The sequence below is a fragment of the Peromyscus eremicus genome, unplaced genomic scaffold, assembly GCF_949786415.1.
Source record: "Peromyscus eremicus unplaced genomic scaffold, PerEre_H2_v1 PerEre#2#unplaced_355, whole genome shotgun sequence".
Taxonomy (NCBI): domain Eukaryota; kingdom Metazoa; phylum Chordata; class Mammalia; order Rodentia; family Cricetidae; genus Peromyscus; species Peromyscus eremicus.
In genome coordinates this window covers 109624-137113 of record NW_026734591.1, presented here as the reverse complement: position 1 = coordinate 137113, position 27490 = coordinate 109624, and the positions used below count along the sequence as shown (strand labels likewise).

At 42.5% G+C, this 27490-nt stretch overlaps 1 protein-coding gene across 1 annotated transcript in view; it reads right to left on the bottom strand.

Annotated features, from left to right (window-relative positions):
* The window catches only part of LOC131901784 (peptidyl-prolyl cis-trans isomerase A-like), a 43882-nt gene extending 21663 nt beyond the window's left edge, over positions 1 to 22219 (bottom strand). Inside the window, exons 1-3 of the mRNA XM_059252861.1 lie at positions 22148 to 22219; positions 18923 to 19089; positions 2285 to 2437 (exon numbers count right to left, since the gene is read on the bottom strand). Of these exons, the coding sequence (XP_059108844.1) occupies positions 2285 to 2437; positions 18923 to 19089; positions 22148 to 22219 (392 nt within the window). The remainder of the gene's footprint in view (positions 1 to 2284; positions 2438 to 18922; positions 19090 to 22147) is intronic.
* Positions 22220 to 27490: the final 5271 nt, after the last annotated feature.

Here is a 27490-nt window from a genome sequence, read left to right as displayed (position 1 = left end):
GGGGTGTGTCTGGGATTGGATACAGGTAAAGGAGGATATGTCAGTCATTCATTTCTCTAACGTTGGAAAATATAATTACAATGGGATTTCTAGATGAATGGAGTTGGTTGGATCTCTCCGAGTGCTAATAATGCAGTAAAGAAAAGAAACAACGAGCCCAGTTAGTCAAGGATCAATTAGAGCGGAGCAAGGAGGGCCAGTTGTTTTCTGCGTGGGTGCCCACGAACCTGCCTCCCCTAAGACGGTGGACGCGTGTCTATGAGGCTGAACATGACAGAGTCATGGCCATGACAAACACCACCTCAGTTCCCGCTTGCTCATTCTGTGATTTGTGTTTGTTTTCAGTCCTGGGAAGCCTCATTGCTAAACCAAGCAGATACAGACATCCTGCCACCTTCCACCTAGCATGAGAATGTCTGAGGTGAAGTGCTTGACGTGTGTCCTGCACTCGGAGGAGAGGCCCACAGCTCGAGGGGGAGGGTGCCCCTCTCTGGAGACCATGAAGAGGCTTCCTGTGGGGAAGGTGCCTCAGATAATCATCTTCCCCTGGCTATGACTTGATTCCATCTCCCCTGGTATCTCTAGCTGAGTCAGGATCATATTCAGTATGGCTTTGCCTGCATAAAAGGGACATGTGTATTCATTATGAAAGCCGAAGTAAATAGCTAAGATTTCTACAGCCAGCAGATGTTAGAAGCTTCCCAGAATGTTAACGAGGGTGGGAGGGAGGGGGGTGAAGCGTTTATTCCATAAAGATCAAGGACATGATGGCTGACTATGATCCAACAGAACCTAGGAGCATCCACGGTACTATTAAAATACGGAATGTGGATACAGTGTGTGGAGGCCATCGTTAGGGTGCATCTGCCGAGTCTCTACAGTATCGGGTGGGAGACAGTAAGGACTAGCAGCCCGGTGATGGTCCTCTGGCCTTCTCCCCTTAATTGAGGAACTGTTAGCAGCTCCCATATCCTTACCACAGGAGAGGCTGTTATTGCATTGTTCTGCTTATTTTGCTGCCATGGCTACTGGGCCAAGGTTATCTCTGCTGTAAGATGGAATGAGATGATCATATTATGCTCAGAAGAAAAGGCTGTATTACTATGCAAGGTAAAACAGATCCACAGCTGTGCCACATGGTGATTTATGTGACATTGGTCACAGCGAAGTTGGAAGGAACTGTGACCATGTGCACACTACAGTGATCTACATGTTAGGAGAGCCATGTTAGCCTGACCCAGAGAAAAGTTACTGGCAAGAATCCCGAGTGCCCTGGTAAGACCACATGTGCTACATGTTCATCAGAAAATAGCCCAAGGGGGTGTCACACAAGTATCATTTTATGTACCAGATTAATTAGGTCATGCTAAGCAAGGTCAAGGACAAATTATTGCACTTTGAAAACCCCTAGCCCCAATGACTATGATAAACATGGAGCTCAGAAGCCTTTTTCTTTTCTTTTCTTTTTTTAACTTTGTAAGGTGGATTTGTCTATGTGTGTACATGCATCTCTGCGTGTGTGAGTGTGAAAGATGCCATAACAGGCTGCTCAGCCATCTCTCAGAAATTAGGCCTCAATTTCAGTTTCCTGAGACTTGAACAAGCAGTTTCTGGGAGGGCCGTGAACAAAAGACATAGTCCTTGCAGTAGCTCCCTTTCTGCACGTACTCTGACTGCTCAAGGTTCAGCCAATTGTTTACTGTCTGGGACCCCTCCCCAACTTAGAACTACATGCATGGGTCAATGTGAACATGCTAGATGGAGGCACAGATGAATGCAACATGGGATCTATGATTGGAGAGATTTATATTTTATATATAGATATTTTATGTATTTCTATATTTTTAAAAATATTTCTGCATTTTATAGAATATAGACTGAATTACTAGAAAAAACTCATGCAAAGTGTTTGAGACATAATAAAATTAAATCAGAAGACGAAGTGGTAACGCCTAACTTTAGAACCAAATGGAAGGTGTAGGTAGGACTCCGAGTTTTTGATGCCTTTACCCAATTCAAACTCGAAGAGTCTCTAATGTTAGCCACTTCTTGAAGAGTCCATGGCCTTGTGGGAAATTCTAGAAGGCTACAGCCCTGCTCCCCTGGAAAGCCCATCAAGCTAAGGGCCCTCTGCCTCTGCCCCTCTTAAACTACAGGAAAGCTGCTCAGTCAGGAGCTGGCTGCCTTCTGTTACTTCTGAGGAGGGGCTAATGGTTTCATTTGCGTGCAGGCTGGTTACTGGAAAATGAAAATCTTCCAATTCCACGGGTCATTGCCTTCTTACCTGACTGCGAATATTAGATTCTGGCAGTGGGGAGAGAACTCTCGAGAACGAAGCTTTGAAACTGTTTTCAGAGGAGAAGCTTCACGGTGCTTCACAGTGGACCGTCTCCTATCGTCTGCCTTTGGTGGGAGGAATGCACTCCTCAAAAATGATCTGTAATAGTCACAGGATAGAAAATGATTCTCAAAAGAAATCTCATATTTTATCTCCTGGCAGACTAATAGAATACAGTCCAAACTATGTTGTGCCTTTGGAGGGTTAACAGAATGCACTAATTCCCTATAATTAGTCTTGTTTTTTCCCACTGTGTTCTAGACTATGTGACTCGGTGATTAGAGAGATCTGAATTTTTTCCAAATGCCTTGCACAGTCGAGTAGAAATTGTCTCTGTGTGATGTTCCAATCGCTATATTTAGGTGCCTAAAATACAATTGATATTGCTGAGTGGGACACTGGCCACATGCAAATTCTCAACTCTAAAGACAGAGGGTGATGGAAAGCATGCCTTCCTCTCCAGTGTGGCTGAAGAGACAATGGGAGGCAGACTTTTTCATTTCCTTCCTCACTGAGCAGCTCCTAAAAGCCCAGGACATCAGTGGGAAAGCTCTTGTGTCACGGTCCTGAAATTGGCTCACTCAGACATGAGCAGTTTTCCATCTACTTCCAAACTGTGAGATTCTTAGTGCTGAGTTCTCAAGGCTTAAAATACCATGTATCAAAAATATGAAAATATCAGATTTTCAGGAAGGTATTATTATATGGTAGAGCTTCTGATACCTATGTTTTCTCAAAATAGTTTTTTTTTGAAATATTTGTCAATTAAATATTTATTGCATTTTGTGATTCTTTTGATTTAAATTGCTGTGTGACCCAACTTATAAGAATGAACATGAACATGGCTTTCAAAGAGACGCAAGAATTCAATTAAAGAAAAAGGTTAAAAGTGAATTAGTGTGTATAGCATGAAAATCATGATTTTTGATACATGCAAAAGTTGCTCATTCAGCCACACCCATTCAGTGTGCAGAAGGGTTTGCTGTAAGGGGTGGTTGCCAATCAAATGGAAGTTGTATGCACTCCATATCACAGGGGGCTGTATCAGTTACCTGTCTCATTGCTGTGGTAAAAGTTTCCTGATGAGGAAACTTCAGGCAGGGACGGTTTATTTTGGCTCGCTCACGGGTGGAGGCCACAGTCCATCAAGTCAGGGAAGTGGCAGCAGCCTGAGTGTGAGGTAACTTGACTCTCTGTAGTCAGGAAGCAGAGAGAGATGGATGCTGGTTGGTGCTCAGCTCTTTTTCCCCTGTTTATTTTGTCCAGGCCTTCAACCCATGGACTAGTGCTGCCCACAAATAGGGTGGAGTTTTCTACCTCAGCCCAACCCAGAAACTCCCTCCTAGTCACGACTAGAGGTTTGTTTCCATGGCAATTCAAATCCCCTCAAGTTGGCAATCACAACTATCACAGTACTATAAAAACAAAAATACTCGAGGCATTTTGTTTTTCATATCTGAAGCTAGAGTTGGAATTTTCTTTGGGCTGCCAACCAGCTCACAAATAAAGACACAAAGACTTAATTATGAATGCTCAGCCTTAGCTTAGGCTTGTCCCACTAGTTCTTTTAACTTAATTAACCTGTTTCTATTCTATTGGTGAAATTATTAAGGCCACTCCATGTAGTTAAAAGAGAGGTTTATTTTGTGGGGTAACTTACAAGTGAAGGGATAGTTTACAGGGTCTGGGAAAGACGAAGCACAGTCCGGCAGTGTTCTCTGGAGAACTCTGCTATGTCTACCTCCAGTGTCCGGGGTCCAGGAACCAAGAGAGCCCACGCATCCGGATCTCGGGTCTTCAGTGTCCTCTCTCAGCCCCGCCTTGTAGGTGTGACCATTATCGAAGCCTCACTGGGGGTTGGAACTTCCAGGTCAAAGCTGGAATGGCTACCCACTACACTATTCCTCTACATTTTACCTCAGGGCTTTTTACCTTTCTTTCATTCTGTATGTCCTACTTTCTTGCCTCTTCCGTGTCTGGCTGGTCCCTGGCATTTCCCTGTCCTCTCCTTTTCTTTCTTCTTCCATAAGCCTAAATTCCTCCTCCTACTTACTCTTCCTGCCCAGAAGTCCCATCTATACCTCCTGCCTAGCTACTGCCATTTAGCTTTTTATTAGACCAATCAGGTACCTTAGACAGGCAAGGTAAACAAATGCAACATTCTTTACATAGTTAAACAAATATTCCACAACAAAAACAAATGCAACACATCTTTACATAGTTAAACTAATATTGCACATTAAGCTCTTGACACAAAACCTCTTTACATTCATTCAAATACCATTGATTCTTCCTGTCCTACCTATTCATTTATGTTTCGAGACATTTACTTATAATTGCAACAAAAGGAGTGACAGTTATCAATTATGGACATTGTGTCCTGAACATCTAAGCTTTTCCTGTATGATCATGGCAGAATTCAGGGGTACTTTGACATAAGGTCTGTCCTTCCTTGCGGTGTTCTGGTGAACAGTGGACTGTATTTTCCTTCTACTTTTAGTGGAGTTGGCTTAGCCTTTGCTTTGTGCATTTTGTCTTGTGTGGTTTGCAGTGCTGGGGATCAAACCCAGAGCCTTGTGCTTGCTAGGCCAGTGTTTTACCACTGAGCCACATCCTCACGCATCTTCTCTCAGAGTGAAATCCTGTTTTCTGTAACTCACATTGCAATGCTCATTGGTCCTTTACAGCCCAATATCTTCTAAAGGAAAAAAAAGAAACTCACTAAACAACATCGAACCTACAAGTCTCTGGGCAAACTGTAACCCAGAACCAGAGCACAGCGACTCATTTGTAAATACTATGTTTGTAAAGCTCAAAGTGGTAGCATTTTTTTTTGTCATATAAATAGAATTGAAATATTTCTGGCTGCTTATTCGGACTTGAGTGCAACAGCGAAGCAAAGGAGCCACACTGCCTTGTGGGTCTCATCAGGTTATAAAGATAAGTTGTCCAACTTGGATATCTGTGGAATAGTTAGAGCAACCAAACCTGGTTCAACATTTTACCTGTGATCATAAATTGTTATTCATACAGGAAGGAAGAGTTCATGTTCATGGTACATCAATTTAAACGATGACTGCATCTGTCCACATTAGTGCTTGACACTAAAGAAGCTGTGACTAATGTTGATGGTCAGCTTGATGGGATTTAGAATTGTCATGCAAACAAACCTCTGGGCATGCCTGTGAGGGAGTTTGTGGGATTGGTTAATGGAGGTGGGAAGACCCAGCCTTCATATGAGCCTAAGTCCAAGATGAATAAAAGGGAGAGGGAGAGCTGAGCACCAGCATTCATCACTTGTTTCCTAGGTGTGGATGCAAAACAGTCAGGCTGCCTCACACTGATGTTGTCTCACCCTCTGGCCATGATGGTTTTACTTTCAAACTGAGAAAACTGATAGGCGTGCATAATGGCTTCTCTATCTGCCACTGTGTGATACAGCCATTAACAATCTCTGTCTGCCACTGTGTGATGCAGACAGTAACACCCTTGCACTTTTCTAGAAGAAACCTGGCTTTAGCAAGATGGTTTCCAGGCACCTAACTGACCCCAGCCTGAACAGGAGGCACTCTGAAGGATCTCCTGCATCTGCAAAGCTGAAATTCTAACTGTAGATACAAAGCTTTCCAAGCATGTATGTGGCTCTCTGCTAGTTTCTAAGCCCTTTATTAATATACAAGGCAGCAGAGCCTCTGGATCTCTCTCTTGAACCATCACAGCCCACAATGCTTCCTGCTCTGTGCAGATTGCAAACTTCTCCAGGATTCTGAATGTTCAGGCATGTCAGTCCATTATGGGAGTGTGAGTGGGGGTTGTGAATCACTGTAGTGTAGTGCACATCACGTAAACAGGAAGCAGAGAAGCAGAGATTAAAGGAAGGGCCCAGGGAAAGATGTGGCCTCAAGGACATGCCATCTGTAACCTGTCTCCTCTAAGGAGGCCTCAGCTCTTGACAATACTGCCTTATCATAAATCCATCACTGGTTCAATTCATTCACTAGGCTAGACCCTTAATGCTCTGATCATTCCTAGAAATGCCATCACAGGTGCACAAAGAGGTATATCATCTCCTGGATGTTTCCTAATCAAAATCAATCATTATAGAAAATGATTGAAAATCAAACTTAAAAATGTGCCAAACCCAGTAATGCAAAAATTAAACACGATTCAGAAAGGGTGATCCTACTTACTGGAGGGTTGTAAAGTGTATCAGAATATAGATAGAAACTGAGATATTTAAGTTCTCTGTGATATGCAAAAAATGAAAAATGAAATAACCAGTGTAATCATGAATCATTGCCTCTGATGCAAAATTCTTAAAGATAGTTCTCATGTGGCTTTTCGTGAAGGCTTTAACGGGTTATCTATTTGAATACTCTAAGAATTATAACATTGAGTTTCATATTGCAAAGAACTGCACAGAGTCTAAAATGTGATGTGTTATCAGTAGAAAATAGTTCCAGAAGGTTTAAAGTGGGTTATGAACATGTACCTTCAACCACTGCAGAGGGTGTTGAATTAGCAAGACAAAGGCTAAGACCATGAATTTTTTTTTTAATTTTTATTTTGCAATACAATTCAGTTCTACATATCAGCCACAGATTCCCTTGTTCTCCCCCCTCCCGCCCCCCTCACCTTCCTCCCAGCCCACCCCCCATTCCAATCTCCTCCAGGGCAAAGCCTTCCCCACAGACTGAGATCAACCTGGTGGACTCAGTCCAGGTAGGTCCAGTCCCCTCCTCCCAGGCCGAGCCAAGCGACCCTGCATAGGCCCCAGGTTTCAAACAGCCGACTCATGCAATGAGCACAGGACCCGGTGCCACTGCCTGGATGCCTCCCAAACAGATCAGGCCAATCAACTGTCTCACCCACTCAGAGGGCCTGATCCAGTTGGTGACCCCTCAGCCATTGGTTCATATTTCATGTGTTTCCGTTTGTTTGGCTATTTGTCTCTGTGCTTTATCCGACCTTGGTCTCAACAATTCTCGCTCATATAAACCCTCCTCATTCTCGCTAATTGGACTCCCAGAGATCCACCTGGGGCCTAGTCATGGATCTCTGCATCCAGATCCCTCAGTAGTTGGATGAGGTTTCTAGCACGACAATTAGGGTGTTTGGCCATCCCATCACCAGAGTAGGTCAATTCGGACTGTCTCTCGACCATTGCCAGCAGTCTGTTGTGGGGGTATCTTTGTGTGTTTCTGTGGGCCTCTCTAGCACTTTGTTTCTTCCTATTCTCATGTGGTCTTCATTTACCATGGTCTCCTATTCCCTGTTCTCCCTCTCTGTTGATCCAGCTGGGATCTCCCACTCACCCAAGCTCTCTTTCCCTCGACCCTCGCCCTTCACTACCCCCACTCATGTCCAGGCTGTTCATGTAGATCTCATTCCATTTCTCTGTCATTGGGCGATCCCTGTGTCTTTCTTGGGGTCCTGTTTTCCAGGTAGCCTCCCTAGTGATGTGAGTAGCAGTCCAGTCATCCTTGTTCCACATCTAGTATCCTGTTATGAGTGAGTACATACCATGTTTGTCTTTCTGAGTCTGGGATACCTCACTCAGGATGATTTTTTCTAGATCCATCTATTTGTCTGCAAACCTCATGATGTCATTGTTTTTCTCTGCTGAGTAGTATTCCATTGTGTATATGTACCACATTTTGTTTATCCATTCTTCAGTTGAAGGGCATCTAGGTTGTTTCCATGTTCTGGCTATTACAAATAATGCTGATATGAACATAGCTGAACAAGTGCTCTTGTGGTGTGGTTGAGCATTCCTTGGGTATATGCCCAAGAGTGGTATAGCTGGATCTTGGAGGAGATGGATTCCCAGTTTTCTAAGAAATCACCATATTGATTTCCAAAGTGGTTGTACAAGCTTGCATTCCCACCAGCAGTGGAGGAGAGTTCCCCTAGCTCCACATCCTCTCCAGCATAAGGTAAGACCATGAATTTGAAGCTTCATCTCAGCTGTTTTATCACAGCCATATGTCTGTTTAAGCAGCAGTTAAGATTATAAATGGCATGTTAGTAATAATGAATCCTCAACAAAATAAAGGATTCCAATTAGAAGTACTATTTAGCTTACACATATAATTCATCATTATGTTCTATAACAATTTAATGTTCACTTTCTAAAGCAAGTTTTAGGCATAGCAAGCCTTATGGAATATTGATTAGGACACTATTGCAAGGGCAGTTTGGGGATCTGAATTGTAGGCCATTCATGTCACATTCTGGGAGAGACTCTGTCTACCTTGTCCATATCTTAATCATTGATGGGAGGCTGAATTTGAAAGTGATATATCAATTAGTTTGACAGAGGAGGTTTTAAGGCAGCCTAGCATTGAGCTTGTGGCATGGTTATTGTTGGCTGCTTTTAGTCCCATCTACAATGAAAATCTGGAGAGAGTTTGACCTGCTAAGAAAGAATATATTCAGAGTAAAGAAAATATTTCTTTTCTAATATGTTTACACAGATTTGTAGTTATGGCTGCTGTTATTGAAATCTATCATGGGATGTGTTGTTAAAAATGAGATTGAAGATAAAGCCCTCCCAGGAAAGAGTAGTGTTAGCTGAAAAGTCAACAGATCATAAATGTAACATAAATATAAAGTTCAGAGTGGAGCATAAATGATGTTAATTGTGTGGGAATAATTTTTAATATCTTATGATATAACTTGTTTGAAAACTAAGCTAATACAAAATAAAATAAATATGGAGACATCAGAGAAAGAAGGTATTCTGCATGAACACTCGAAGAGTCAAGGCAAGTAGCATGGATTTTAAGTACTCAAAGTAGGTAGAAGTGTTGAGGGGTTGCTTTTATCCTTTTAAACAGTGGTACTGTCATGAGAAACAAATAGAAAATACTTAAAATATTATAAATTATAATGAAGTAAAACTCCCACAATCCCTCTTACCAGACAAAATCTGTTACTTTATCTGATTTTTAGTATTTTGTTCTGGGTTTTAGTAACTTATTTGCATCAGAATCAATATTAGAGAAATAGCCTTTAACAGAAAAAAGGGAGTAAAATTTACTAATCTGTCAGAAACGCCTGTAAACAAAACTCACAATAGAGCCATTTCTAAGAGCTGTTATTATTATTTAAATTTCTTTTGTCTTTCTCTCGGCTTTGGAGGTATAGACTTAAACTCTGGCCTTCGAGACACTCCTGCCCACTGTGTGGAAGACAATACAGTTATCAATGTCATAGGGATTACTGATAGTTCACAAGGCATCTTAAAGCAGGGACCCCTGATCAGATCTGACTGAGGAGCCTGTGGAGACTAACTGCACTGGAGACCCTGCTCTCTCTAGCTTTCCTCACTGGATTAGAAGCAGTGATGCTCACAGTGGGGCTCACATTCCACAGTAGGTCCTAGACAAGTTCGTTGGAGGAGGTGGGTTTTTCAGCCAAGCAAAAGGACGTTCAGTGGAGATCAAGGAAATTAAGACTCTTCCTCCAGGAGCTTGTCAGCTTTGTGTCCCTTGGGTCTCAAGAACTATAAATTGTCCACACCCCTGAAAACTGGTATTTTCCTGTCTTCTTGAGTGTTGGCATGAAAATTCTGTCTTTTTGTTTTTGTATATCAAAACACCTACCCCTGTTCCAATCCCACTGTCATGTATTGGTGGAAGTGTTAAAGCAACTTCACGTAGTTAAAAGGGAGGTTTATTTTGTGGGGTAACTCACAGCAAGTAAAGGGAATGGTTACAGGGTCTGGGAGAGGTGAACTGCAGTCCAGTGGTGTTCTCTGGAAAACTCTGCTCAATCTACCTCCAGCGTCCAGGATCTAGGAACCAAGAGAGCTGGCATATCCGGATCTCGGGTCTCAAGAGCTCCTCTCTTGGCCCTGTCTCATAGGTGTGACAGTTACTGGAAGCCTCAATGGGGGTAGTACTTCCAGGTCAAAGCTAGAACAGCTACGCATTACAGTCATGTGCTGTAGGGGAAGTCATGGAGGAAGTCTCTCTCTCCCTCAGTGCACTGACTAAGGGACCTTAGGGGTCCTGTCCGTCAAACCTTTCTGCAGGTCAGCGAAAGCTCAAGGCCCCATGACACTTGCTATCTGTGACTTCCAGCCAGCACCAGCCAATGCTCAGAACTCTACAAACCCTGATTCATGGCCCTATGTTTGGTAGCACCTGCAAGAAAAGAAAATGTCTGAATGGGTTACACTAGGGGATAGAAGGGGAATAGGAAAAGCAAACTATGAGAAACAGAAATGTGAGGTACTGTGGTTTGAACGAAAATGTTTCTGGTGCCCAAAGGATGACGTTGTACTGGAACTTACGATGGTAGAGGCTTGCTTCAGGTCAAGGACATGGGCCATCCTGGTGGGCTTTAAGGTGTTTAAGGCTTTCAGGGAAGGACCCTTCCTTCCAATCTGGTCTCTGCATCCTGACTCTAGAGGCAATGCAACAGCTGGTCCCATTCCCTTGATGAGCAACTTCTCCCCAACTGTGGCTAAATTAACACCCTCCCCCCTTTAAGTTGCACCTCCCCCCAGGTGTTTTTGTCACATCAAGAGAGCTAAGCAGTGCACCATGTTAACTGCCGTGAGACTCGGAGTTAAGGTACAAACAGATGGAGAGAGTTCTCTAAGTATACAGTGCCGTCCGCTGGGAGCGAGAGTTGGCCTCTCCCAGGGGTAAGCCCCCTTACTCGTTGTCTAATGCAGAGTGGTCAGCCACAAACAACGAAAACAGACTCAATGGCTGTGTTTATATATCTGTGCACATACCGTATACATAGGTATGTACATAACGATAATAATCAAAGAAAAAGAGGCCGTGAACTGAGAGTGAGGGGCCATGGGAGGAGCTAGAGGGAGCAAGGGAAGAGGAAAGTGATATGATTCTATTTCAGTTAAAAAAAATATTGAAAAATATCCAATCCTCTCATTTGGAAAACATCTGTGATACTGTAGCCAGGGTGGGTGTCGAGGCAAGGCAGAGGATATGTCGTCAAGAACGCACATTATCTCTGACTGTGGTGATCATCCTCAGCAGATGTCATTGTACCTTCGCTCATTTATAGAAAGTCTAGCCAGGGAATTTAAGCAGCCTCTTGCAATTTAAGTGGCAGGATTTAAATTAGGGTCTACAAAGGGCCAGCAAGTCCTGACATGTCATGCTATTTTAGAATGATTTTCAGGATTTTTAGGGGAGAGTGTTTCAGTAGCCCGTGGAAAATTGAGAACTTTCTGGCTAATTAAATAGCCAATGGTATTACTTGCGTATAAATCTATGCAGTTAGCATAATGACATCTGGTTATCATCTAGAATATATCTAATTAGAAGACATTTAATCTTAAATGCCTCACAAGCCCTTTGAAGAGAAACATGTTGCAATGGTTATAACCGCAGCAGAGAATCTTGGCTTATCCAAACCTTATCCAATCCAGAAAGTCCCTTTAAAGAGTGGGGTGTCTTACAATGTTACTCGGAAGCTACTACTGATTCACTGTAAAATGTCCTTTAGTGCTGAGCTACAGATGAGTAAGCTACAGCTTACTGTCCTTGTCATGGCCAAACCCACCCGTTAGGAAAATGCAAAGAAAAATAAAAGCTAACCTCTAAGAAATGGACTATTTTTGGCCATTCCTTTTATGTATGCTAGTGGGAGAAAGGCAGAGATTGAATGTACGTATTTTTTCTGAGGTCTTACGATGTTTTTCTTTTTCCTGACCAGTAATTTCAAGTGGTGATCAAATTTCCCCATCTTCTCTCATACGAGATATAAAGAACAGGGTATACAGAGTGCTGGCAATCTTCAAGGGGGCACCCAGCCATTTCCCTTCTCTGGTCAGCATCATTACTTGGTATGTTTTCTGTGCGGCAAGTCTTAGAACGTACACACCGATACAGGCTTTGAAAATGACGTCACTTCCATGAACCACATGTTCAGTGATGAGGCTTTTCTGGTGATCAGTTTAAAACCGTAGAGGTAACAACTACCTGTCTTCTGATGTGTGCTTTTCCAATTGCTTGTCCTTTCTGTGTTGGGTTTTTGAAGATTTGTTAGTTTGTAATGGGGAAGGGTCATTTGCCATGTGTAGTGTGCCCTGATTCGCCTGTTCAGATGGTCAACACGTCTAGAACAAGGCACTATTATGGTGTTCCGTGGCAGTTGGTGTACATCTGGGAACTAAAGAGGCAGCCTAAAGTAAGATATTACTACCAACACATACACATTAGTTGATTAAGACAGAGGCACTGAGATTGTGCAAGTGTAGGATGACGTACATCTACAAGAGTTTCGGGATATTTCCCCCAATCATATGAGGTACAGTCTGCACATACACATAAGCAGCATAATAGAACCAATATAAAAAAGCGAGCACCACCGCCCCCCCCCCCCCCCCCCCCCCCCCCCCCCCCCCCCCGCTTCGGCAAGTTCAGTAGTCATGAAAATACAGCCACGTTTGCTCTTCCTTTTGGAGAATAGTACAAATTGTAATCTCCTTCCCCCAAATCCTTTTACATTCTAGATTATTTAAGCAATTTGTTTCTCTAATCCCTAGCACATTCTGTAAGGCAATTTTAATTTCTTTTTGTATGGTGCACAGTGAGTAACTGAGGTGGTTGACAGTCCTCTGAAAGCTCTGCTCAACAAGAACTCTTAAACTTTTTTTTTTGTTATTTGTTTGTTTTATGACAGCATCATTGCTACTTGTAAGTGGACTCTAATATTGAAGTTTGAAATTAAACGGCTTCTTCTGGTATTAAGTGAGTGAATTTGAATTTAGCAGCCCTACAAGGTGTAGAGATTGTTGGCAGTGTTTAAAAGAGGCACACAGGTTAGAAACAATTTCTCCTTTCTGGCCAACATCTACCCTACTGTATTGCAAGTACTTAAGACTATCCTGAAGAAAAATGAATATGTGAAAGAGCTTTAGATTTGGTGCCAAACTATAGAAACACTGGCATTTCAATGTGCTGCTTAATGCTTCCGGTGCAGCATTGCTCAGAAGATGGGCGTGTGTGAGAGAGCTGAAGAAGGATCCCTGAGAAGCCAGCCCAAGCCCTGCTCCTGTTTGTACAGCCTGACAAATTATTGCAGAACTCTTTCCCACCTTCATGATAACTCTTTAGTGTTAAAATATCAAAGTTTCCCTTTTATTTTTATTATGTATTTGTCTTGCGCATGTGTGTTGGGTCACAGCAGGTGAAGGTCAGAGGACAAGGTGTGAAGAGGTGGTTCTCTCCTTCCACCTTGTGGGTTCTGGGGCTCGAACTCAGGTTGTCGGGCTTGGCAGCAAGCATCTTTATCTGCTGCGGCATTTCTCTGCTCCACTACCCCAAACAAATTCATTAACCCTGGGGCAGCAGAATATCTGAGCTGACAGAAGATCAGCAGCAGGACCTTGAGCTGACCAAAAAGGAGGTGGCTATGAGTGGCCTAGAGAACCACAGCTGTACGAAGTCAGCAGCTGTCTCCTGGTGGAGACACAAACCCTTTGTGGTTAAATATCCATGAAATGTCAGGTGTTTGTCCTTACTCTATCAGAAACTGAGGCACTAACCCCGGGCACGTGCAGTACCGATTGCCCACTTGACAGGTTCTAGAGTCACTCTCTATAAAGGAGGTTCTAGATTAGGTTAACTGAGATGGCAAGACCCATAATAAATGTGGATGGTACCATCCCATGGGCTGGGGTCGGCACTGAATAACGAGGAGAAAGGCAGCTGAGCACCAGCATCTATCTCCCTTGCTTCCTGACTGCAGATGTGATGTGACTTCTGTGCTGAGCACCAGCATCTATCTCCCTTGCTTCCTGACTGCAGATGTGATGTGACTTCTGTGCTGAGCACCAGCATCTATCTCCCTTGCTTCCTGACTGCAGATGTGATGTGACTTCTGCACTGAGCACCAGCATCTATCTCCCTTGCTTCCTGACTGCAGATGTGATGTGACTTCTGCACTGAGCACCAGCATCTATCTCCCTTGCTTCCTGACTGCAGATGTGATGTGACTTCTGCACTGAGCACCAGCATCTATCTCCCTTGCTTCCTGACTGCAGATGTGATGTGACTTCTGCACTGAGCACCAGCATCTATCTCCCTTGCTTCCTGACTGTAGACGTGATATGATTTCTGTGCTGAGCACCAGCATCTATCTCCCTTGCTTCCTGACTGCAGATGTGATGTGACTTCTGTGCTGAGCACCAGCATCTATCTCCCTTGCTTCCTGACTGCAGATGTGATATGACTTCTGCACTGAGCACCAGCATCTATCTCCCTTGCTTCCTGACTGCAGATGTGATATGACTTCTGTGCTGAGCACCAGCATCTATCTCCCTTGCTTCCTGACTGCAGATGTGATGTGACTTCTGTGCTGAGCACCAGCATCTATCTCCCTTGCTTCCTGACTGCAGATGTGATGTGACTTCTGCGCTGAGCACCAGCATCTATCTCCCTTGCTTCCTGACTGCAGATGTGATGTGACTTCTGTGCTGAGCACCAGCATCTATCTCCCTTGCTTCCTGACTGCAGATGTGATGTGACTTCTGCACTGAGCACCAGCATCTATCTCCCTTGCTTCCTGACTGCAGATGTGATGTGACTTCTGCACTGAGCACCAGCATCTATCTCCCTTGCTTCCTGACTGCAGATGTGATGTGACTTCTGCACTGAGCACCAGCATCTATCTCCCTTGCTTCCTGACTGCAGACGTGATGTGACTTCTGCACTGAGCACCAGCATCTATCTCCCTTGCTTCCTGACTGCAGACGTGATGTGACTTCTGCACTGAGCACCAGCATCTATCTCCCTTGCTTCCTGACTGCAGATGTGATGTGACTTCTGTGCTGAGCACCAGCATCTATCTCCCTTGCTTCCTGACTGCAGATGTGATATGACTTCTGCACTGAGCACCAGCATCTATCTCCCTTGCTTCCTGACTGCAGATGTGATGTGACTTCTGCACTGAGCACCAGCATCTATCTCCCTTGCTTCCTGACTGCAGATGTGATGTGACTTCTGCACTGAGCACCAGCATCTATCTCCCTTGCTTCCTGACTGCAGACGTGATGTGACTTCTGCACTGAGCACCAGCATCTATCTCCCTTGCTTCCTGACTGCAGATGTGATGTGACTTCTGTGCTGAGCACCAGCATCTATCTCCCTTGCTTCCTGACTGCAGATGTGATATGACTTCTGCACTGAGCACCAGCATCTATCTCCCTTGCTTCCTGACTGCAGATGTGATGTGACTTCTGCCTCATGCTTCTGCCGTCCGGTCTCCCCCACCACTGTGCACTGTGCTGTCCTTGAAGTAGGAGGCAAAATAAACCCTTCTGTGGGCTGCTGCTTGTCAGCCATCTGATCTCAGCAACAAGCAAAGCAGCCGAGCCTTTATGCCCTTCTGCCTTCTGTGGGCACAGGGCAGAGGATATACGTGTAGTGCACAGACATAATATAGATACAATATCCATAAACGTAAAATGAAAATAAAGTCTTTGAAGAAAAGACATTTGTAGTTTACTATGTACGCTCATTATTTTGAAGAAGGCTGTGATGTTCTTGAGGTTTCCATGTGGGGCGGAGAGTGACCCACTCCACCAGAAAACGGATTATATGGTTATGTGTGTGTGTGTGTATGTGTGTGTGTGTGCATCTATATGCATATATAGTGAAATTTGGATTTACAAAAGGAATTGAGAATAGTCAAATGAAGAAAATATAAGTGGAAAGAGTCAGAAAGAAGAGAGGTGAGAATATTTGGTGATTAATGTAATGTCACTGGCATGCTGGAGAAGTAGGAAAGATTATTCAAGAAAACGTGTCAGAGAATGGCGAAGAAAAAGAATTGAAAGAGAAGCCAAGGTATGTGGTGGGTTTTATGTGTGCATGTGTATTTATGAAAATATACATCACATTCATAATTTATAAACACACAGGCCTGTAATGTTCTTTCATGTATACTGTAATGGTGAAAACAAGTACTAGGGTAAGGTGAGTGTAAGGGATCAGAGGCAGAGCTTGGGAGCCCCGAGGAAGGTCCAGAAGAGGGCTTGCAGCTGGGTGTGTGATGGCCAAGCCAATCAGACAAGAGAAACAGCAGGTTCTGAGAGCACAAAGGCAGCTGGTCTGCACTGGTTCAGACTGGCTCCCACAATGCCCACCCTGAGAAGCAGTCACAGACACCTTACCTTTTCACCTGTTAAGTGTCTTAACTTTATGAGTAGTTAAACCATCTTAATATTGCATTTAATATAACAGACTTAATTGTGGGTAAGGTTGCTGTCTTAGTTAGGGTTTCTATTGCTGTGAAGAGACCATGACCACAGCAACTCTTATAAAGGAAAATATTTAATTGAGGCTGGCTTATGGTTTCAGAGGTTTAGTCCATTATCATCATGGTGTGACATGGTAGCATGCAGACAGACAAAGTGCTGGAGAAGGAGCTGAGATTCCTACATTTTGACTTGCAGGCAACAGGAAGTAGTCTGTCTCACTGGACGTGGCTTGAGAATGTATGAGAACTCAAAGCCCACCACTAGAGTGACACACTTCCTCCAACAAGACCATACCTACTCCAATAAGGCCACACCCCCAAATAGTGCCATTTGCCTTTGGGGGCCATTTTCTTTCAAATCACCACAGTTGGCTTCCAAGAAGACCTTCATCTATCCCAGATTGCCCTAGGGCGATCAAGCACAGGAGAAAAAGTTGGCCAGGGCTGAAATCCAGACACTAGAGGCAGGGCTTTGCAGCATGGCTCGGTCTGCCCTCTGCTTTGGAGATGACAGTGACTGTCTCACTTGCCAAAGTAAACCCAGATTGTGTGCCCACTCTGCCTGTGCCTCTGAGTTCTACTGTGGGAACCTGAGAATGGAGATTGCTGCTGAGATTGTGATTAGAGGAAGCTGGACTTTGTCGTCCCCATGCGAGTGAGGGTGCATCATTCCAATGCGTGTGCTGCCTTGTGACACGCGGTGATACAGTCACAGCTGGTGCTCTGTTTGAAGCTTCTATTAATTTCTTCAAGCTGAACTGTTTCATTGCTGAGTTTTAGGAAGCTTTGTGGTAAAATCTTTCAAGCGTGTCTGCATTACGACTTTAAAATATGTATCTCAGAAAACAAGTAATCGGAATTAACTTCAAATCCTTTTGAAAGTACAACTTTGAGGAAAGTGCAGGGCACTTCTTTAAAATGTAAATCTGATATTTCTTCTTATAAATATTTCTCATAAAAGACATAAATTTAACAATAACTTGGTGACAAATATAGAATTAACATTGTGTGCACCAAAACCATTTTGGCGGAGGACAACATAAACACTTTGTTTTTGTAAAGATACCTTAAATCTTATCCAAATAAATAAACCCCAAATGTATTTCTTTCCTAACGCTAAGAGCAGCACTGAAAAGTAGCGTAATTAGGTAAACCATCCTTTTTTCCAGTTGAAGACATTTTTTCAGGTGCATTTTATGGACCCAATAGCTAGGTTCGCTTCCTCTGAGATGCCCTGCTTGCATCTTAGCACCAAGCAGCTTTGAAGAATTTTCATGACTCCTCAGAAGGGACTCTGAGAACATTTCACACCAGCAGATATCAGGTCAGTTTAGACCACGTCACAGTAGATGAGGCAGAACAGTAAAGTATGCTTATCAGTTTTAGAAACTTTGAAAATCACACATTTTTTGGTAAAAATTCCAAGTCATGATTTTAACTTCTTGATTTCACTGGGACATTCATGCAGATGTATTTATGTACACACATATACATTACTGGTAACTTTTTTGCTTCATACGTGAAGGAAAGCTCTTGCTTTTTATTGAGATCACATTTAAAAATACTAAATTAGTAGTTATCATTAATTAACAATACAATATTTACAAGCTGAGTTTTAAGCCAGAGGGAAGGTGCCATTTCCATTATGGTTTTCAGCATAGAATCCTCATGCATTTAACATAAACTGGATGCACATTACTTGCTATTCATTGCATACATCGTATGCAACCTCATGATCATGCCTGTTCTCGTAGTTGTAAGTAGAAATATCACTAATATTAATGAGATATAGCACTGCTTATTTCTGACCACTCAGGTGAATCATATTAATTATGAATAATTCAGACAATAGCATATAAACTCCGAGTTCTGCTGAGGTGACTAAGGAAAGTCTCCTTTGCTTCTGTGGTATGCTGACGCCTCCAGGCTATGAAGCTCCCAACAGTTTGAACAGTTTTCTCACCAGAGTTTACTTTGTGTTCACTCTCAAACCCTGTGTCCCATACTGGCACCACGCAAGTTAATTTTATGATAAACAAAAAGATAGTATGTGATTGTAGAAGGCAATTATTCCATAAAAGGTAAATTTCTTGACATGGTGCCCAACACCTGTAATCTCAACACTTGGAAGATGAAGGCAGGAGCATCAGAAGTTCAAGGCCAGCCTTTGCTGCATGGGATGCTGGAAGCAAACCAGGGATCAGGGAAACTTTGTCTCAAGAGCAAAAGTAGCAAATAAAATCCCCTAAGAATAACAAAGTATAAAACTATGTTAGAAAAATAAGTGTGTGGGGGGGAAGCACTCCAGCAATGACAAAATACCAGCAAAGTACAAACCTCTCTAAGAATTCTCCACTCAGGCTCTCCACTGCTCCAAGTTCTTGCTGCACTTCAGAGAAAGCAAAAGTTAAAATCGCGAATTTCTTATCAAGTCTATCGTTTGTGGTTAATTTTGTAATATTTTGTTTGATTTTGTGTTTTTGTTTCTTCTGGTGATAGAACACCTAAATAAACACAACAAATTGAGTTCTAATGAGAATAATAAAAAAAATATGTGGATCAGAGGCAGCATGTTGAAGCATGAGTCTTGTGGCATGTTTCCCAAAATAGTCATAAAGAACTCCTTCTGTGTAAAAGCCATTACCTTAATGTTGTAATAGTGGTTATTCAGATGACGAATATCAATATCACTGAATGTTTGCAAAATTACATTATTTCCATTATGTTAATCTCACTATCTTACTAGCAGAAATCACACCCCATCAAGATGGCCGACTCCATACCCTGTGTCGCCAATGAAAAAGTATACTTAGGATTTCAAATGTATCATTGTCCAGGAATGAAAGGCAGAAGGACTACCAGGGGTGTTGGATCAACATATTCCATATAGAAAATCTATGTCAGCCAGGTCTACAGAGCAAGACCTTGTTTCAAAAATAATAGCAACGACAATTAAATATACATATGTGTGCATATACATTCACATACATAATATCCAAACACATGTAGAATCACCATGGTTTGCTAAAGTGTACGGGCCTTTGCAGGATGTACTGATGAAATAAACTAGAGTTCTAAAAATTCTAAAATCATGCCTGGAAATCTGAATTAGATCTCTAATATCCATGTTTAAAAATAAACGGCAGATGCAGGGGGTCCCATCTGTAATCCTGGCTTTCCTGCAGTGAGATGGGAGGGGAAGACAGGAGAGCTGGTAGGAAGCTTGTTGGCCAGGTAGCCTGGGGCCTGCTGCTTGACTGTACAGGCAAGAGCCACCTTGCCTCAACAAGGCAGAATGCAAGAACCCACTCCCCAAAGATGTTCTCTGACCTCCACACATGTGGTTTCTCATGCATGAGACCACACACACACACACACACACACACACACACACGTGCGTACATGCACACGCACACAGAGAAACACACTGAAACATCCACAGATACAAATACACATATGCATGCATATGCACTTATACAATTAAAATTTTAACAAGAATTCTAAAAATATTGCATGAGTTACAATTCCACAGAAATGTTATAACACAACGTGAGTGTTGAAATACATGGCATAGCAGAAGATATAAACCCTGCTGAAGTTAGCTATGCAGTAAACCATGCATTAAACAAACATGTCACATGAATAGATCCCACCAGGCTCTGCCCAAGAAATGTCAAGAATCAGTAAGATGCTCTCAATCACTGTCTCAGGAAGGAAGATAAAAACCAGGAGAAAAAAATGTTGCTTTTATACACACACACACACACACACACACACACACACACACACACACTTATGTATATTTAATTGCATTTAATTAATGATTGTATTATCAGAGTGTTTTCACAACACTGCTAAAGAACATTTAAGAACTATGTTCTTGGCAATTTTCCAAGTATACATTGTTGTTGACGATAGTCACCACAGGGTCTATTTTACTTATTCCTCCACCTAGCTGAAAGGTTGTATCATTTTTCAAAACCGCATTTTGTCTATTGAACAACAGTGACTGGCAAAACAAATCAGGAAAAGATGACATGAATGCACACCAACCAAAGCACCCACAGTGTTCACCGTCATCTGTGACAAACCTGCCATTCTCTGAATCATTCGGGTTGGTTCTGGAGCAATGGGGCAGGTTTTCATACTATTTTAAACCTGAAGCTTCTCTCAAAGCCCGTTTTTTTGTGTGTATTTAAAATATTTATTATTGATGATGGTGATGATGATGGTGATGATGATGGTGGTGGTGATGAGGATAATGATGATTTGTGTGTGTGTGTGTGTGTGTGTGTGTGTGTGTGATGTGCATGCAGGTGCCCATAGAGGCCACAAGAGGATATCAGATCTCTTGGAGCTGGCACTTCAGGTGGTTTGTGCCACTCAATATGGGTGCTGGGAGCTGAACTGGAGTCCTCTGCAAGAGCAGCATTCATAACCACTGAGACATCTCTCCAGCCCTGTGTTTCTTCATCTAGAAGAAGGAATCCAGTATTTAGTGTATGTGTTTATAGGAAGCTGTGGGTGAGATCTAGATCTGGTGCCACCACACTTCTTATCTAGTCAATGTCAAAGAAAGACATTCCTGTTAGAAATCAGCGTTACTTGGGTTAGTTCATACTCTCTATCTTCATTATTCACTGGAGTATTTAAGCCCAGCTAGGCTGCAACCAGAGAAAGTCACACAGGGCATTGTGTTAAAAATATACACCTTTCAAATTTAATGTAACTGAAACCAGAAGAAAGCTATTATTAAATAAAATTTGTCCTGATGATTTTATTTCTCTTTGACAAGTATTTAAAATGCCTTATTTTGCTCATGAACTTTCTTGAAATGTCAGCCTGAGTGTGAGTGTTGCATGGGCTTGTGCTGGGCTTGAAAATCCACTGCCAGCTTGGAAGACTTGATTTTTATTGCACCGTGATTGCTTCTCTTCCTGTGATATCTCAGCTCACGGTAAATATTTATGTTCATGTTCTCCCTGTTTTCTGATGGAGGAATGGGAATGCCCATGACATGCTGACACACTTCATTTGCTCCTTGCTGCAGCTCACCTTTGCTTCCTACTCTGTTCCGAGCTAAGCTCACAGCCCTTTCATGATTTATGCCCCCGGTTCTTTCCAGCCTCCCCTTGCACCTGCCAAGGTCTTTCTGCCAAACTCAGTGCAGCCTGCTACTTCAGAGGTTCTGGCTATGTACACAAAAGCCTGAAAAAGCCTGAGTGATGAGAAGATGTTATCTGTGCAAATCTGGATTATAATGGATTCCAAATTTCATTTTCCTCCTTAACTTCAGTAAAATTTATTGATGAGTGAAAATTACTAGTATATATGGCATGCAATTTGGTGTTTTGAAATTATGCATGAATTATGCTAAATCCAAGTTTCTAATTTCTTAAAAATGAGCAGTGCTGTTGGTAAGGCAATGTCCCCTCCATCCATACTGCTGTTATACTTAAGACTATTATTCTAGGAGGCTGGAGAGGTGGTTCAGTGGTTAGAGCACTTGCTGCTCTGACAGAGGACCTCAGTTTAGAAGCTAGCACTGACTTGGTGACTCACAGCAGTTGTCTGTGACCGCAGTTCTAAGATGTCTGACACTTTCTTTCGGCTGCCATTCGGAAGCAGGCACATGCGTGGTATATACTCACATATATATGCAGGCAAAACACTCAGATGATAAAACAAAAGTAATACATTATAAAAAAGGACTATTATTCTAAAATTTCTGATCCATGCCACTGTTCTATGAAATCAGTGGTTAAAAAAAACATAATTTTAAAGGCTTTTGGAATTGTACGATTCTCCGTGTTATCACAGATGTGATAGGCGCTAGGACCCAGAAGCCAGACTCTGTCTTCCATTCAACAGCACCATCTTGATTCTTCCCTTGGTATAAGAATTAGTAAGCTGCTTTTGACTGTTAGATGGAAGACTATTTTATTTATAATTCCCAGAGCCAAGAATTCATAACGCTTGATAAATATTGAGTAAATAGGTTCACAGTCAAACTATTAAACCAGGCCTGTGTTAGACACTGAAGCCAGGACTATAAGTTTTCATTAGACAATTTGCCCCAAGATCACCTGAGGTCATACAGATAATCAGGATGAAGCTATAACTCACTTGGCTACAGACATCCAGTGTCCCCAGCAGACATAAATCTAAGCCAAGGGAGGTCACTCCAGGGCTGAAGACAGAAACGAACGGACCCAACACAGTGCTAGTGCTCTGGTTCTTACAGGTAACGTGGCTCTCATTACCCACTGAATGATGGCTCTGTAGTTCTGAGGGTTCCCTAAACAAGATTTGACCCAAACTGATCTTCCCACCAAACGTGGCCTCGCGTGGCCTCAGTCAATGTCATAAAGTAAAAGTTCAGTCTGCAAATCATCATCTGTGCATTTTTTCAATTTCAGAAATATTTTTGTTCTGTTTGCTTTATACTTTAATGAATTTAATGTTTCTATTTACATGATTGTAAAACAGATTAACCCACAGTGATGGACTGCGACCTGGAATTGTGAGCCAAGTAAAGCCCTCTTCCTTCAAAGCCAAGACATTTAGTAACTCTTTACGTCCTTTCCAATTTCAGCAAAGGCAAAGACACCTCAAACATGGCTGAAAATTGAATTGGGGCTGGCATGGAGGCTTGAAAAAAAAAGGGGGGGGAAGTGCTGTGGGATGGTCTGTATGTCAAGTGTGTTGCTGATTGGTCAATAAATAAATCACTGATTGGCCAGTGGCCAGGCAGGAAGTATAGGCGGGACTAACAGAGAGGAGAATTGAGAGAACAGGAAGATGGGTGAGAGAGACACTGCCAGCCGCCATCAGGACAAGGAAGATGTAAAGTACCGGTAAGCCACAAGCCATGTGGCAAGGTATAGATTTATAGAAATGGATTAATTTAAGCTGTAAGAACAGTTAGCAAGAAGCCTGCCACGGCCATACAGTTTGTAACCAATATAAGTCTCTGTGTTTACTTGGTCAGGTCTGAGCAGCTGTGGGTCTGGCAGGTGAGAGAGATTTGTCCTGAGGTGGGCCAGGCAGGAAAACTCTAGCTACAACACACTCTCCAGGGAAGGTCTCAGAATGGGCAATGCGGTGACTTGTCTGTGCTGGTGTGTGTGTGTGTGTGTGTGTGTGTGTGTGTGTGTGTGTGTGTGTGTGTGTGCCACACAGGCAACATGGAAAATATGAAAAAGAGATTGTGAGATGGATGTGGTGGGAATAGCCACAGCCATGCTGAAGACTCCCTGATCGTTAGTGCAAGGAGAAAGAGGCTTTGTTTTAAGAAAGGGATTCTTAACTCACAGAACAGAAGGCATTGCAGAGAAATATGGAGAAAGAAAAAGAAGGAAAAACTCAGAGTGTACCTTCAGGTACACAGGGGAAGAAAAGAACATATTAGATTGCCCCCACTTTTGGGGGATATTTGATACTATGAACCCCGAGTTTGCATTTCTATTAACTAAATAAAATAACCCTGGGTCAGGCATCTCAGTTAGCAACTAGTTGACAGAAAGCAATTATAGAGCATCAGAGGGCATCTGGAAGAGATAGAAAGAGGCACCGGAAGCAGTAGGGAGGGATATCAAGTGGCATGGCTTTTTTTCGTCTGGTGGAGTGGAAGGATCCTCTTTGGGAGACCCCAGCGAGGAGAAAAGGTTAGCTATTTGCTACTCAGCCTCTCTGAGCTTGCAGGTTTTCACCCTGAATCTCAAGACTTATTTATAAATAGAACAATATTTAGCTGAAGCTACCTTTAGTAGCAGTGACAGGGCCAGTGGGAACAGAATTCCCACCAGGCTGTTGTCTGAGCTACCGGGTCACTGCCAGAGAAGCAGGCCGGTAACTGTGGAGTCATAATTGCTGGTTGAAATATCATTAGATTAAGGTGCAGCCACTATGCTGAAGTTAAAACAACACCCAAACCTCTGCCCACTCTCTTGGAGGCACAGCTGCCCACAGACATATGTATGCAGGCAGATGTGAGCTCAGATGTACCTCAGGAGTCCAGGCAACACAGCAGCATCACTTCCCATTGCCACAGGAATGCTTTTTGTGGCACCTCAGGCTCACACCAGCCAAGAGCGAAACCAATGAGAATGGCTAGTAGCTTCACATGCTCACTGGACTTCCACGTTTTCTTTTCTGTTTCTTCTCCATTGCTTATTATTATTTTTCCATGGTGGTTAGTTTGTTTTAATGCTTGCAAATAAACCTTAAGAACGACCTGTGACATGTCTAATCTTTCACAGCAAATATTCCTTTTTCTCAGTCATGCTTATAAATTCAATGTAAAATTAGTATTTAGAATGCATAGATTGGAGAGTTCCAGTTTCTAAGTAGAGACACGGAGGATTCAAAGGGTGTCATCTCATTCCCTGTGTTGAAAAAAGGGGTGTGGGAAAACAGAAAGCATTAGCATATTCTCTTTCACCCAACAGAAAAATGAGATTTTTTTTTTAGCAGGAACTGAAGGTAGACACCTGTGATGATGCGTGATGCTTGACCTAAACTACAGCAAAGCTGCAAAGCTGCTAGACTAGAGTAATAGCTGGCAAGAGCCCAGTTTCTAACTCGAACACCCCAAAGGCCCTTGTGTTGAAAGCTTGGTCCCCAGCCTCAGTCACTAGTAAGGGGTCCTGGAGCCTTTGGTAGGTGGGGCTGAGTGTCTGGGGAGATGTCCAGTGGCTCAAAGTGCTCTGCAGGTATGGGTACTTGATTTTAAAGTCCCAGGACCCATGTAAAAAGTCAGGCATGACTGCATGTACCTGTAACCCCAGCCTTCGAGGCTGGAGCCAGGTGGATTTTGAGTGATTCCTGGCCTGCTACTCTAGCCCTAGACTACAAAAGTCAGCAGCAGTGAGACACCCTATTTCAAAACAATTAAGCAGAGAAAGATAAAGGAAGACAGTCATTGTTCTGCTTTGGCCTCTGCATGTGAGTGCATGAGCATGTACACACTCATACTTGTCAGGTAACATACACACACACACACACACACACACACACACACACACACACACACTTTAGAAAAACATAAAGACTTAACCAAAAACAAAACCTGTGCAAAATGGCATCAACCGCACAAGCAAAAGAAACAGAATTTCAACAAAGTCATGTTCTAATTGGCTTACAGAGAGAGCTAAGAAAATATGCTGCTCCAATGTCCTTTTCAGAAGATATTAGTCTACCTTAGAATTCCCTCAAACTGCCAAATTATAATGTAAAGAGTTTAAAATTAAGCCAATGGGGCTGGAGGGGTGGCTAAGTGGTTAAAAGTACTTTTGCCTTTGCAGAGTGCCTGGATTCCATTCCCAGAACCCACATGTTGGCTCACAACCATATGTAACTCCTGTTCCAGGAGGCAGGGTGTTACAGGCACAGCACACACATGTGGCACACAGACAGACATGCAGACAAAACACCCACACACATGAAATAAAATAAATAAGTCTTTAAAAAGTCAAAACTAGGACATTCACACACACACAAAATCTAGAAAATTTTTAAGTAGGAGGAAATAAATAAAACGTTAAAATATGTTTTGAGGACGCTTGAGGAACTAGGTATTATATGTACTCTTTTAACTAAAATTGTTAAATGAGCTTATTAGGCTAGAAGTAAACGAGATTAATGGGCCACAGGACATAAAGTCACCACCCGTGGAGCTTTTTGTCAACTGTTGTCCCTGTCGGAGTGTGGGCCATGAGCAAAACACAGCAGGCAACTTCCCCCGGGAGAAATAAGTGACTTCTGGTCCTTCTGCAAGGTCGCTTTCCACAGTGCTATGCCTCCTTGTCGTTCCCAGGCATTTGATGGTTTTCTGAAATTCAATTTTGTCATTAACGGCCATTGGTATCATTTATTTGAAAAAAAAAAATTCAGTCACGCAACAGGGAGTTTTACTATGTCTGCCTTAAATTAGAATATTTCTCAATACATTCCTTTTCAAATTCCTTAAGGGATTGTATTTTCACTAATATTGTGTCACTCTTCAATACTTTATATTACACACTAATTACACAAAAGAGTTGGGGACAAAGTTAATTTTAATTGAACCCATCATGTGGTTTCAGACTTTTTCTATGCAGAGGACATGGCATGTCCTATTTAGATGACAAAAGATGTATTACTACTTTGGGATGATCCCAAATTAATACTGGTTATTATTTTAAATCTTGCTTGCAATTCATATTAAGGTAATAATTAAACAGTAATTAAATTGATTCTATTAGTTAGAATTAATTCTATTAGTTAGAGTCTAATTAGATTTAATGCGTGCATATATATGTATACTTTCTTTGTAATAGGTAATAAAAGAACCCAGAAGGAAATTATACAAAGTTTATAGATACAAAATCTAAGGGTCTGGAGAGATGTCTTGATTTGTTGCCGTCCCAAAGGACCTGTGTTTGGTTTCCAGCACCTGTGTCAGGCCGCTCACAACACCTGTCACTGCAGCTCCAGAGGATCCCATGACTGCTCTGGACTCTGCAGGCACCCATCCACGTATCACACACACACACACACACACACACACACACACACACACACACACATCAAATAAAATAAAATAATTATTACAAAAATAATTTAAAAACTTAAGCATTTATCTTGATAACAAGACAGCATATGACAATCACACAGGTTGACATATGGGCTGCTAGAATTCTTATCATGTAATTGTACATTTCTGCATGCTGATACACACACATACACACACACACACACACACACACACACACACACACACACATCTACCTACCTGTCCATATTATTCCTATAAATAGCGAGAGCCTTTACTGTGCCACCCTCATTTCACTGAAAATGTAATGAATTCAAAACATCTGTAGCAGAGACAGCATGTTGGCAAACATTGATTGCTGCAGAGTGCAT